This window comes from Gavia stellata, chromosome 15 (assembly GCF_030936135.1).
Source record: "Gavia stellata isolate bGavSte3 chromosome 15, bGavSte3.hap2, whole genome shotgun sequence".
NCBI classification, from domain to species: Eukaryota; Metazoa; Chordata; class Aves; order Gaviiformes; family Gaviidae; genus Gavia; species Gavia stellata.
Window position 1 is genome coordinate 13,355,928 of NC_082608.1, and position 13,668 is coordinate 13,369,595.

Below are 13,668 nucleotides of genomic sequence, written 5' to 3' on the forward strand. Positions count from 1 at the left end.
TCCTAGGTTTTGGCACTGATTGCTTTCATCTGCATAGAGACCATCATGGAATGCTCCCCTTGTGAAGGCCTTTATTTCTTCGAGTTTGTGAGCTGTAGTGCGTTGGTGGTTACTGGAGTTCTGTTGCTTATGTTCAGTCTAAATCTTCACACAAGAATACCACAGATCAACTGGAATCTTACTGTAAGTTTATACAAATCCTCACTCTGTTTAAAAATAGCTGCAAATCTGTTTTTAAGTTTGGTTTTTGAACTTTATAGTTGTTTAAAATTGTATGAGTGTTCTTTATGCTGAGTAAAGTACACATTTTACTTAAATTTAGTTTGAATACTAACAGCAGAACGAGCTTTGAAACGTAGCAAGATTAAACTACATTAAACAGAACTAAAATTGTCTTCTGGTAGATTCTCTTTGGAAGGAAAAACTTCCTGCTAATGCCAGCAATCACTGTTTGTGGATGAAGTGGATAAAAATGCAGCCTGTAGTTATTTAACTTTGACAGATGTTGTATTTACAGTAGCCTGTTTTTCTCTCTTAAGCTGTTTTTTGTATTAGGACAGCCATGCTACATATATTTTCTTACACAGATTAATACAATCATCGGGTAGCAATGTAAAAAATTATGTGCTTTCTGTGAAAATTGGGTGTTTTGAATTGCTTACACACATAACTATTAAACACTGACTGGCAATGCTTAATGTGTTCTCAAATATGAGGAGTTTTAGGAAGAGAACTGCTGGCAGTGCACATTCCTTTTGTACAAGTCTCCATTTCCATGCTGTGTTATGAGTTAAACTTTCAGATTGGATTGCACAAACACTGGTCACAAAATCAACATGTTAGTCATTCTAGCAAAAGTTTTGTCAGCTTCAAGGATGATATTTATATTAACTTCTTTGGACAGTACAGATACATATGTGCCTATATTCTGTTTTAGTTTATAACAGTAATTTTGTAAGTACTGTTGGAGAGCGGTCCCAGAGGTTTCTAGGCTTCTGTGTCATTTTTTTGTTTGTTTGTTTTTAACGTAATTATTAATGTCGCAATTTGCACTTCTGCAGTAACTGTTTATAAGCCTAAATGACTTCTCTAAAATGAGACTGGAATGTGGAATTAGATGATTCTTTGTACCCTGGGGTTGCATGATCTATTGAGGAACTCTTCGTAAGAGTACTTGGTAGATAGATTAGATGGACTGAGGACTGTAACTGGTAACTGTAGATGAGGGAGCTCCAGGTGGCTTGCAAAACAAAACCAGTGGAATCATTGGAATGTTACTGGGTTGTCTTGCCTTTGCTCCTTTTGTCTCCATTCTGCCAATATTGTCACCATTTATCTTCGCGGCAAGCTGAAATGCAGCAGCTGCAGAGAGAAGGTAGTCTCTGTGTCTGGTGCCAGCTTAGTTGTTTAATGAGCATCACAACAGCCTGACAGCTGATAACAGCAATTGAAGACCATCTTTTTATACCACATGGTTCTGTATATGCTAGTAGGATGTACAAGAACATAACAAGTGTGTAAGTGCAGCAGTGTCACATAAAATACATTATGGTTTTGCTGGTGTGATGCGAGTGATTTCACAGTGAATACTAGGTCTAGCTGATGGTCAAAGTAAGTTTGACCGAGGCTCTTTATCAAGAGACCACAGAGTGGTATGCATGGTGTCCATGACTGAGCTGAAGTTGTATCTCTGGAAGAGTCAGTTTAATGACTTTGGATACCCTTGGTTCTGTATCTCTGTACCTTTTGTTCTGTTGTTGAGCCCTGTGGCACACTTTTACTGCCTACCAGAACACTTTGACAATACATTGAACATACGTAATTACAGAAGCCTAAATTCCCCTCAAGTAACGCAGTAGATACCAGTGTTTGACTGGTAGGTCCTTTCAGCCGCTCTGACTTCTTACGGTAGTTGAGTGACAAGAATTGCCGCTTTGAGTGCAGCGTTACTTGTCTCTGCATAGCACTCTGTTAGAGATCTTCAGAGAAAAGAGGGCTTAAAAATCCAACCAGTTGTGGTGTGGGGTGTGTGTTTTTTTTAAGTTAAGTATTTTGGTTTTTAGGGCAATGGTCACACTCTGAATCCCCTACCTTAACAACATGGGGCAACATGACATGGTTGGAGTTCAACCTGAAGGGCAAATGGAATACACTGCAAATGCTTTTGCTTTAGTTCATGTTGCCATATCAACAGAGGTAGAAGTAAATTGTCATGATCTCACAAGTCTCATTCTTTTAGTTATGTACTGAAGATGAAATGCTTCTTCTATCATTATACCAAAGTTCTCTAACAGGAGTGAGAAGAGAACTGGAAGCTTCTGACTTCCATTAACTGATGAGACCATCCTTCTTCCTAGTATTGCTTACTGATTTTAACAATCATTAGTCTGATAGGACTGTTACTCTGAGAGGAGTGTGGCAATATCTTCATTTTTCAGATTGCTGTAGTCTGCTGTTGCACGTGCAGAGTGGGAGATTGAAGGCGGCTGATAAAACACCTATGGGAGATTACTTTGGCAAAGTTAGTATGAAATTTAAGAATGTAGAGTTGCAGCTAAATTTTTTTGGCTTATTTTGGCATTTTATTCTTCACAATTTAGATGTATATTCATACATTATTTGCCTCTCTCAATACTTAGTACTTTAATGTGTTTTGATGGTTATTTTAATAATTCCGCAGTCTTTTTATATGACACAATTATCACAGGAGCTGCTTTCTGAACAACACACTTTCACACTCCTGAATACTTCAGGAGGAAGTTGCTCCTGCTTATGTATGAATTCATTAATACACATGCTTTAAAAAAAAATGTGTATGACTTTATAATGGGTATTTCCCATGTGAAAGTCTCAAACTTTGCGTTTAGAAGCTGTGTGAGAAGAAGAGGCTCTTACAGTGCTTGAAAGAACTTCAGTATTAAATTTAAGAAGTCGCTCTTTAAACACAACGCTCACACAAACTTCCTGGGAACCATTTGGAACCATTTGCTTTCAAATGATCCTACATATTAGAAAGTACTAGGCCATCAACTGCTATTGTCCAACACAGGATTGTTTCCTTCAGTACTTTAATAAAATTAGACTTCTTACTAATGCATTGTGGTATTGTCTGATGTCCACTATCCCTAGCTGGAATGAAAATGTGGATCGGTATATACTAGCATCTAACAGATGTGCAAATTTACTACATTTTTTTTAATATATATTTTTAGCGATTTGGGGAGAAGAACTTTGTTTTGATTCTAATTAGAGACTTGCCAACGATTTTCTCATTTTCCTGAGGTAAACATGAAAGAAACAACCTTGCTTGGGTGTGTTGGAAAGAGGCAGGTCTGTTACAGTAAGATGAAAGAACCGTCACTTGTCTGTGTTATGCAGTGCTATCAATATTATGCAAAAATGCAAAAGTTGGGGAGCCTGTCAGTGGAAATTTCCATTTCCTTTATGTTTCACAGCTCAAAGGGAGCCTATTCTGCAAGGAGACTAGCAAGTGGCATAGGGGAATGAAGAGCAGAGATTCCTGCTTAACTGATGAGCCACTGCTTTGAAATGTTTATTTTAACTAATAACTGGTTGCTGTAATTTTGTTTTTGGCTAAATTATACTTTAAAAAAAAAAATCATTATTTGAATCTCATGTGTTCTACAGGGAGAGCTTAAGATCTTACAGGCAAACTGTGCGTATGATATGGCTCTCCAGAAGTAGGGACAGGGTAGGAAAGTTTACAGAAGTGTTTGTAGTAACTTTGGTGTTCTGGTGAATTTGCATGTGGTTTGCCAGGCTTTGACAATTACTGTCATTGCAGAGTGGATCCACCGTAATGCTGCAGGACCTTTTTTCAGGACTGAGAACTGAGATGGCTTGGGGAGGGGGAAAAGTGATGGCCAATAGCTGAGAATACTGAAATTTGACAGTGTTTCTTGGATGAGAGTTTGTATGATGAGAGAAATCCGAGTCATTACAGATGTAAATCATTGCATAATCAGCCAGTAGAATGGACTATTCATGTCTGTGTGTAGGGGAAAAAAAAATCTTCCAATAGATTTTGACCATTGATTTTTTAATAAATTTTATATAAATTTTTTATATAAATTTTATTTTATATAAATTTTTATAAATTTTTTATAAATTTTTTTTTAACATCCACTGGAGCTGTCGTAGTGTATTTTGTGTGTCTGTGCAGTTCTGAATACAGAGTTTTTCGGCCTAGAGCAGCCTCAGAGATGAGGCACAGAACTGAGCGCAGCAGAAACTAATGAGAGTTCTGCTGCGCTTATTAGCCTGGAGTCAGTCCCAGGGAGGTGCTGCTACAGGGAGGAAATGTGAGGAGTCAGCTGTGTCTCTTTGAAGACACAGCTCAGTGGTTGTATTTTGTGCTGCCTGAAAACTTATTTCATCATCTTTGCAGGGTTGGGGTTTTTTCAGTTGTTGCAGCGATGAAACCTTGTGTGCAAGCAACTGACACTGAAGTAGCTGGCAGAAAATGTGTTGTGGTGCCAGAATGAAAAACTGTCTTACACCAACCTTGGCTCTGAAGAGGGTAATTACAAAGTTGTAGTTCAAAGACCTTCACAGGGCAATCTTCATAATTGTATTTTTAAAATTTGTATTCTTCCTCTTGTGTTTTGAAAAAAACATCTTGGTTTTCTTTGGCTTGCTTAGCTGTTGAATGAGAAATAAAGTAAGTCATCCTTACTTGTGTTAATTTAGGGTTTTTACATAGTTTGCTTGAGATGCTGGAAATAGAACTGATTTCCAGCAAGTGCCAGACGCCTGTGACTGGATCACAGCACCTGAACAGGAGCACCTGCAGAAAAATGCTAGAGACCTTTTGGGGCTGCTGTGTGTAACGTGGGACCCATGTGGACCTTCAGCCCTGCGTGGGGGCCAGGCAGCATAGCCCCACGTTGTGAGATGGGCACCAAGATTCACGTCTGTTTGCACAGCGTGAATCCAGCCTGCTGGGTCACTAACGTATTTCTGAAATCATTGCTCACAAACTATTTTGTCAGGGGGAAGCTATGCTTATGTGAATCTTGGAGTAGCAGAATCTAGTGTTTGAATGAAGGCTCCTGTACCTATGTAAGCCTAAATAAATGAGAAAACAGGGATGGAAATTAATGCTCAGACAGTTAATTCTGTCCTTTCTACATAGGACTTATTTCTGCTTGAGAAACCGTGTTTCCATTGTCAGCTGTGCTGCAGAATGCTCATACAATGTTTAATAATATGATTATAGAGTAAAATTATGGGAGTTTGACCAGAGGTGCTTGGTTTAGAGGACTGACTGGTATGTTTGTAAACTTGATAGCTTCACATAGAAACAATGGAAAAGGTTCCCAAACCTTGCAAGTAAAGTGCTGGTTGGAGGAAAAATTAGGGGCATTGTACAAAAAAAAGGCAAAAAAAAAAAAAAAATTTCAATAACCACACTTCCTCTCCCTTCCCCCACCAACTGAAAAACAAACCACCAAAACCCTAAAAGAGAATGTTACTTTGAGCGCGCTCTCTTCTGTGGAAAATAACCTGGACAGCAGCAGGCTGCTAACTTCTGTCACCTTTTGTGACAAAGTCAAGCTGTTGAAATGTCTAGGCTTGTTTTCCAGGTTACATTCATTTAGCTGCTTTAAATTTAATCTAAATGTAAACTCTTGGATTTCAGAAAGCAAATGACAAATGCAACCACCAGTTTAAATGTCATGTTTTTGTTTATACAAATTACAATTGCAATATGGCACTGATTCCCTTTTAAATAGTATCTGGTCACTTGTGCAGTCTCTTACTTCACCATGAAATACAGGATAAAAAGGCAGAGCATGTATTTTGATTGAATGTCTCTTAAAAGTTTGCGTGTGTGAATGCATGGAGAGTGATGGACAAAGGCATGTGGATATTACTGACACCTCTAAGCATCAGATCCAGCTTCTGTTAATGTACCAAACTGGCGGACTAAACAGAAGCTTTAGAAGTTGATGTCCGTTGCAGCTTTCGGGAGTTACTTAATGGGAGTTTTCAGGTCTGTTAACAGACCTCTCATTCATAGCACCAGTTCAGCTTCTCCATCCTCATTAATCCAAGAACCATACCTGCCCAGACCCTTAAAAATGAAAGACGGTAGGATGCTGTCCACTTTTCTTTTCTAGAGTTTCCTACCTTTACAGCAGAATCAGCAGAACGAAAGCCTCACTGTATTTATTATAAAATGCTGTCTTGGCATAAACCCATCTTCATCCACAAGTTAAGATGCTTCCTCCGCCTTATGCTCCTTCTGAGTGGGACAGATAGCTGGTGGTGGCAGTAGCAAATGTATGCCCTTGGATACTCTCCTTGGGACTAATAAGACCATTGGTGACTGAACAGAATGACTTGCGAATAACTAGCAAGTGGCCAGAAGTCAGTCTTTCATTTTTAAATCAGTTTGGAAAAGAGAAAGGGAGAAGCAGCAGCCTAGAGTGGATTTGATTCAGCTCAAAGATTTTATTCTCTGTTATGGATGGCAGCTTTGTACAGTATTTTATGGCACAGCATACTGTCTCATGAGGTTGCTGTAATTTCAGCAGAAATTCTTCTGTCTGTGTGATGTGGTTTTTACTTTGTCTATAAATACAATAGCAAGAACTTCAGCTACATCATGGCCAGATTTGAAACGGCTCATCTTTTTTCAATTAGTTTATTCTTTTTATTGTCACGATTATTCATTTTCTCTTATGTAGAAAAAAGCTACATTATTTTATTTCTTGAATTCTTGCTCTAGTTCATTCTCTTTTGTTTCTGCTCTGACTTACTCCAAAACGGTATTTTTTCTTTTCTTATCTTTCTGGTCTAAGTAGTAAGTACCAAATTTTGGATTAAAAACCTCCACCAATATTTGCATCTGTGATGTTACCGTTATATGACAGTGTTACTGATAAGTGTCATTGCTCCTTAAGCTCCAAACAATCTGATCTGTGTATATGGAAGACTGTGTTAGTTTTCGCTTTTTAAGAAACCAGCCTTATTGTATGAATGTGAATCAATTATTAATTACATTAAAAGGTTTTGACCTAAACAGGGAAAATTAATCACAGAATCATTAAGGTTGGAAAAGACCTGTAAGATCATCAGGTCCAACTAATAAATTGGAGCCTCAAGGTGGAATCAATTCTTTAGATTTGAACTGTTGGATTTTTTGCAAGGAGAAATTTGATATTCTTTGTAAAGAGTACAATAAAATAAAACTCCAGTGATGATGACCTCTGACATCTTTGGTTTCCTGGAAAAATCATGTCTGACTTCAGCAGTATTTCATATTCTGCAGTATCTCAGACTTCTGACAAGAACCCTTCAAGTCAATTTGTACCATGGAGATAGATGATAATGTCTGTCCTACTGTGGACAGGTCTAGTTATCTTGCTTAGACTATTCTCCTTTGGCTAGATGATCAAACTGACAGATTCAAAAAGTCAGAGGTCAGCAGGATTAGTTAATAAGCACATCTGACCCCATAAATCAGAGCATTATGTGTCATCCACTTAGTCTGTAAGTATGGTACTAAAGAAGTACAAAATGCGTGTCTGAAAAAACATAATCTGGATTCTAAGAAGTGAAAAGGTGGAATATTAAGCACATCTTTGGTTGTTCTGATGGTTAGCTCCCTTACAATTAAAACTGACTTAATTTTGAATATGACTTTTGTCTTAACTTTGCAGTTGTTAATTTTGTTATACTATTAATTTTGTTGTGCCTTTCTATGCTAACCTTTTAAAACAGGTAGTATTTTTTGATTATTTGAACACTGGAGTCTTCATGTACACAGCTCAATCTTTTTAATACTCAAAGCAGTTTAGGTTCTTTGATTCATACTGTGAGAAATTTTCTCCTCCTTTCAAATAACTTCTGTGGCTCTTCTCTGTACTCTATCCAATTTTTCAACATACTTTTAAAAATGTGGATACTGGAACAGGATGCAGCATTCCAGTGTCCCTTGCAAAGGTAAGATTACCACCTTACACCTATCGTGTCCATATGTCCAAAGGAATGTATAAGTGCTTTTTCTCCCCCTTTTTTTTTTGTCATGGCATCACATGTAGAGATCCTTACCTACTGTAATTACTAAGTTCTTCTGAGTTATTTCTTCCAGGATTTTGTATCCATTCTGTAGGTCATACCTGTACGTGGCAAATGTACTCTGGTAGTAAAATACACAACTTGACCTTGGATTGAACTACATTTTTAAAATTTTTTTAAAAATTATTCAAAAGCATACCTGCCTTCTCCTCAGTATTTAGTTTCAGCGTTCTTGGTGTCATACATATGTTCACTCTAGAGACTTGATGAAAACGTTGAATACTGTTGAGTCTGGTATCTGTTCTCATATATAGTGAGACTCTAGTGAAAAAAGGTTTGTGCAGATGAGAACCACAGCTCTTGTTGGCAACCTTGGAAACACAGTTAGAGCTGCTAAACTTAGAGTTGGAGAGGAGGGTACTTGAAGAAATTGTGAAATGCCATTTGTTTTCTGATATCTCTATTTCTTAAATTTATTTCTGCAAGGCAAGAAATTATATAATTAAAATTGCAATAACTATTTAATAAAATTCCTATGTTGTTTGATGCCGTTAAGTACCAGATGACATCTATCTCTTGAACAGAGCTTGAACAGAGATACAAAGTAGCTCTCTAATTATATACTGGCAGATGAAAAGATGGTAGGAGTTTGAGACCCACAATTTGCTTTAGTTTCCTTACTGTTTGGTAAGACAGTTTGGGTCTTGTTGGGCTCATGAAATCTGAACACGTGGGTGGAAATAGCAATGAGCAATGGAAGCCTCTCAGATTTCTTGGGAAGGTCCCCCTTTTAGATGAGGATCAGGCCACAGTGATATGTCATACAGTTTATCCCCAGCTACACTTAATTTTGATAACCAGCTGTTGCTGAGTCAGTACCTTCAAAATAGTTTTCCCTGTGAATAATACAGTGCCAGAAACTTTCAGTTTTTACAATTACTTTCTAAAGCATTCTCAAATCATGGCTAGAAAAACAGATGTTTTGGTGGTGGCTGGATGAAAATGGTCTTCTCGAAGTCTTTGTGCTACGTAGCTGGAACATAGTAATAGGATTCATACCCAGGGAGTAAGTTTAGGTTTATATTTTCAGTTTTCTAAGCCTAACTTCTTACAGCACTTTACAAGATGTACTTGGGGAAAATAAATAATAATAAAAAAATTATACTTGTACTAAGTAGAGGAGCAGGAACAGGAAGTGAGCCTGACTTGCATGTGAAAGAAGAGAGTCAAGCAGAAGAAATTTGTCCTTGAATTCTAATTAAAGCGTGGCGATAGGATTTTTTTTAATGGTGGGAGTTGGCATGTTCAGTGTGTTTTTGTGGGGTTTTCTTTTCTTTAACTCAAAACTCTAAGTTGCACAGCAAACTTGTATACAGGTTTTCTTTCCATCCCTTTTGGCTATGATAGTATGCACCTCTCACTGATTTCATGTTCCTCAGGATATTTGTGCTGAACTGCCATTCCCTGATTCTTCCACACCCTCCTTGCTTCCTGATTTCACCTATTCATTCAGTTACCATGATAGTCTGTTATATCCTACATCTCTGTAGTGTACGTATAGTGCAGTGTACATAAGTGTCAAATATTTTAAAAAATTGTAAAAGATGCCCCAAGTAACATACTGAACAGCTAGTCCCTAATGAATCTAGTACTTTATTTCTTCTATTATTTTCAAGTCCCAACTCTTGAATGTTTTTTTTTCCTTGAGTCTGATCAGATAGTCCTGTATTGACATAATTCTTCTTGTGCTAATAGCTGCCATTGAGCATTCTTACTTACATTCCAATGATACGTTAATGACCTGTTTTTTGTAAGGCGTGGCAGCATAATCATCTGAACACTTAAGTGACGTATGCAGCATATGTATAACTGAATTGCATGTTGCTTGTCATTTTTCTGTGCTTGGAGCAAAGCAAGAATTTTCCCTGAACGTAGGTGCCCCTGGGGCGTTGCTGTGCATATGTTCTAAAACGTCTGCTTGAAACACCAATTTTATGCAATAAATACGTAACAATCTGTGTATTCTTACAATATGGGCAGCTGTTACAGCATAGGGTGTGCACCTTTCTACAATAAAGGCCACAAAGAACTGGTAGTAAAATTCATGACTGTAATCTGGGCAGTGTGTGGAGTATTGTGATGTGAAAGAGAACAAGGGGTTCCTGGAGTGCTACAGCTTGATATTCAGGTTACTTCAGTGTCAGCTGAGGTAGAACAGCTTTATTCATTGTTAATGCTGACAGTACTTTTCTAATAAAGCCAGTAGAAATTGAGGTAACGCATCCAGAATCTGCATGGGGGCTCTATATGTACATGCTATTTGACTTCAGTTCGCAGGCTACTGCACACACATGCTATGTTTCCTGTGTAATAATCTTTGCCTTCTTTTGTATAAGTGATAAACTGCATAGAAAGTGGGAAGGTATTGCTATAGTTCTTGTTCTAACCTTCTTCTGTTTCATCACTTCTAATAAAAAACAAGCAAAGAATCATTGTTTAGTAATGCTAATGAATTTATTTTTTTAGGATCTGGTCAACACTGGACTCAGCACTTTCTTCTTTTTCATTGCCTCTGTAGTACTTGCTGCTTTAAACCATAAAACTGGAGCAGAAATTGCTGCTGTGGTAAGAATTTGAACTTCTTTATATATGACTCTTATCTTCTATTAAAACTAAGAATAACTCTTCCCTTGTGTTCATTGAATACTCTTGTTGCCTTTGCCACTGCAGTTTACTTCTAATTTTACAGTTCGCTGTACGCTAATTCTAATTTAGAAAGCATTGACATCCTTTGACTTTTTTTGTCTTAAGGCTTGAGGCAAGAACAAACAGAAAAATGGCTTGCAGAGAACACTTTAACAGTTGAACTTGCCTTGCTTCTTTCTCTATAGCTAGCCTAGATGATACTGCTCTATATTGTAAGCCTATGGAGAAGAGAGCCAAAAATTCACAAGAAATTGGAGCTGCTTACACGTAATTCGTTGAATTCTTCTTGCTCACTACGGATGATTTTTGTTCTGTAGAATGAGTATAGTAGTACTTCTTTAAATCTAGAACAGTAAGGTCAAGCAAATTAATTTTGTGCCTGAGTTGGCAACCTTCCCTCCCCCCCGCCACCCCCAACCTGGACATTGAAAATGACACAACAGTTCTGCAGAAGCATATAAGAAGAACTGCAAATTAACATCTTCTCCAGGCTGATGGTCTGGACTGCTCATCTGTCCTTCTGTCGTTCATTCACTATTGTGTGCACCCTGAGGAATGAACTGTTGGATGAAGAGCTGTATTCTTCTTTACAACAGGTTCTTCCATTGAAGTTGCATCGCAGGATTTAATTGTCATGTTTGTAGACAGAGAACTTTGTTTTCTGGGATCATTAATCTTAGTTGGTTTTGCAGAGTCACTAGTTCATTGAAGAAGAAAAACATCAATTTTAGAGGCCATGATGATTTGTCAGTGCAAATAAAGTAGAAAACTTAAGTTTCTGAGGAATTTGTTGTGAAACTACTATTGATCTTGTTTTCAGAAATTGTCTTTGACAATTCTTTCTACTTCTTGTAGATATTTGGTTTCTTGGCAATGGCAGTGTATGCTGTGAACACGTACTTAGCTATTAAAAAGTGGCGAATGAACAGCAGACAACAAAGTAGTCGGCAGACCAGTGATTACATACGTGCTCGGACAGAATCCAGAGAAGTAGATCATCGCCCTGAGATTCAGCGTCTGGATGCGTGAAAGCAACATTCAAATGGGACTGCAAAGGGAAAAGAAGTGCTTAACTCCCCCATGGAATAAAGGGTTTTTTCTTTATTTAAGGAAGAAAAGGAAGATCAGATGGTGGCAAAGAATGCCCAGCCCTGCATATGTGCAGAGATGCATTGAGTCAGAAGCTGTTGTCATGAAGGCAGTAAATGTTGGTCATTCAAAAGCAAGATCCTTTTAAGACGTCCACATATATATACATATATTATATACCTTATATAATATATAATATATATGTTTTGCAGTATGTTATTGTTTTGGATTAACTGCACAGTACTTCCTTCCCTCTCCCAAGTGCAAGCTCTGAATATACGTGTTTTGCCACTGTTTCTTCATCTATCATAAACACTAAGACCAGTGCTACCTTGCTTGGTTAATGTAAGAAAGAGACCCACCAAAAGTAAATTTAATACATGTGAAAAGGAAGTGAGGGGCAGATAGCAATAACTTCAGCCATGTATCCTGTCCAACAAACTCTGTATCCATGCTCATGCAGCCTCGGCAGTGCAGCTCAATTCTCATCTGCAAGATCTCCTGCAGTTTCACTGTTGGTGCACTTACATAGCTGAAATGGACAACCATTTCATATTTTTTGGTTGGTGGATATAGTATTGAGGTAGTTACCCTATGAGTTACTCTGAAATTGCCATATTCAGTTCATGCACGGCTGTGGCCAGATCTGAACTTGTGCAAAATTAGCATGTTTACTGAATGGTCACCATAATGCATCAAGTGCAAGTATGTGGTTTTCTGCTAAATTTGGGATACATTCTGGTTTTCGTTCCAAAATGGGAAAAGAAATATGCTTGGGAGGCAGGGTGGAGAAAAGGGGGTTGAGGGGCACAGTAGAGAAAGAAGGCGTTGTCATCTGATAGACTTGCATTCCAGTTATGTTTTTTTCTTTCTTCTTTTTTTCTGTTTTTTTTTGTTTGTTTTCTTAAGGTTCAACCTTTCTGAGAAGCCTTGGGTAAGCAAGAACAAGGAAAAAATTACGATGTGCTTATAAAGTGTTTCTAAGGTTGCAATATTGTGATTCATGTAAGATAAGTATTTTACTATTTGGAGGGTTGTTTGTTTCTTCTAAAATTAAAACTGTTGGTAGTAGGTAAAACTGATTTATTTTTTTTTAATTGGGTGTTTCTGCAAATTCTTTCCCTGATATTTCTTTGGAAGATGATTTTATATAATTCAAGGATAATATGGTTGTATTGATTTGTTTAGAAATAGTTTTACCTAAATGAAGTTTTTTGTTTTAATTGTACTTCCAGTGAAGAGAAGGATATTTTCTCTACTCAAAAGTTGAATTCTGCAGTAATCAGTTAGACAATATCATAATGTTATTAGGAAGATGTCCCTTGGTATTTTTCTGGTTTTTTGATTGGTGTTTTTATTGGTGTAATCCATTTTTTGGCATACGCATGCCTGCATGTTACATGAAGAAAATGTGTAGGGAAGATGATCTCTAGAGCTGAATTGCTTTCTGGTGTAAGCCAATGAAATCTTTGAGATTAGCAGAACTGTATGCCACATAAGCCTGAATTTATCTCACATTTGATTTGAATGCTTTTTGCATGGTGTTCTTATGTAGCTGTACTCTTAAGCGGATGAATGCAGTTAACTGGAGTCTTAAAAACACGCAGAAATATGTTGCAATAGGTCACTTATAAATATGAAAAACAGGTTATACCAAACAGAAGATCAATAGAAGTGCCTGGGCTTTTTTAATACCAGAGGGAACTGGGCTGGTGACAGGTGCAAACCGAACGCTGCAATGTTTGAATCAAGCAACAGAGAATTAATTATTTTAATGTGTGAAAAACCAGTGACAAAACTGATGTCTTTTAATTTTCAATTTACTGA

General features: G+C 37.5%; 1 protein-coding gene across 1 annotated transcript in view; it reads left to right on the plus strand.

Annotated features, from left to right (window-relative positions):
- Positions 1 to 11,799, plus strand: part of CMTM4 (CKLF like MARVEL transmembrane domain containing 4) — a 31,486-nt gene extending 19,687 nt beyond the window's left edge. Inside the window, exons 2-4 of the mRNA XM_059824777.1 lie at positions 7 to 183; positions 10,573 to 10,671; positions 11,608 to 11,799. Coding sequence (XP_059680760.1) covers positions 7 to 183; positions 10,573 to 10,671; positions 11,608 to 11,781 — 450 coding nt within the window. The 3' untranslated portion in view covers positions 11,782 to 11,799. The remainder of the gene's footprint in view (positions 1 to 6; positions 184 to 10,572; positions 10,672 to 11,607) is intronic.
- The last annotated feature ends 1,869 nt before the right edge of the window (positions 11,800 to 13,668 follow it).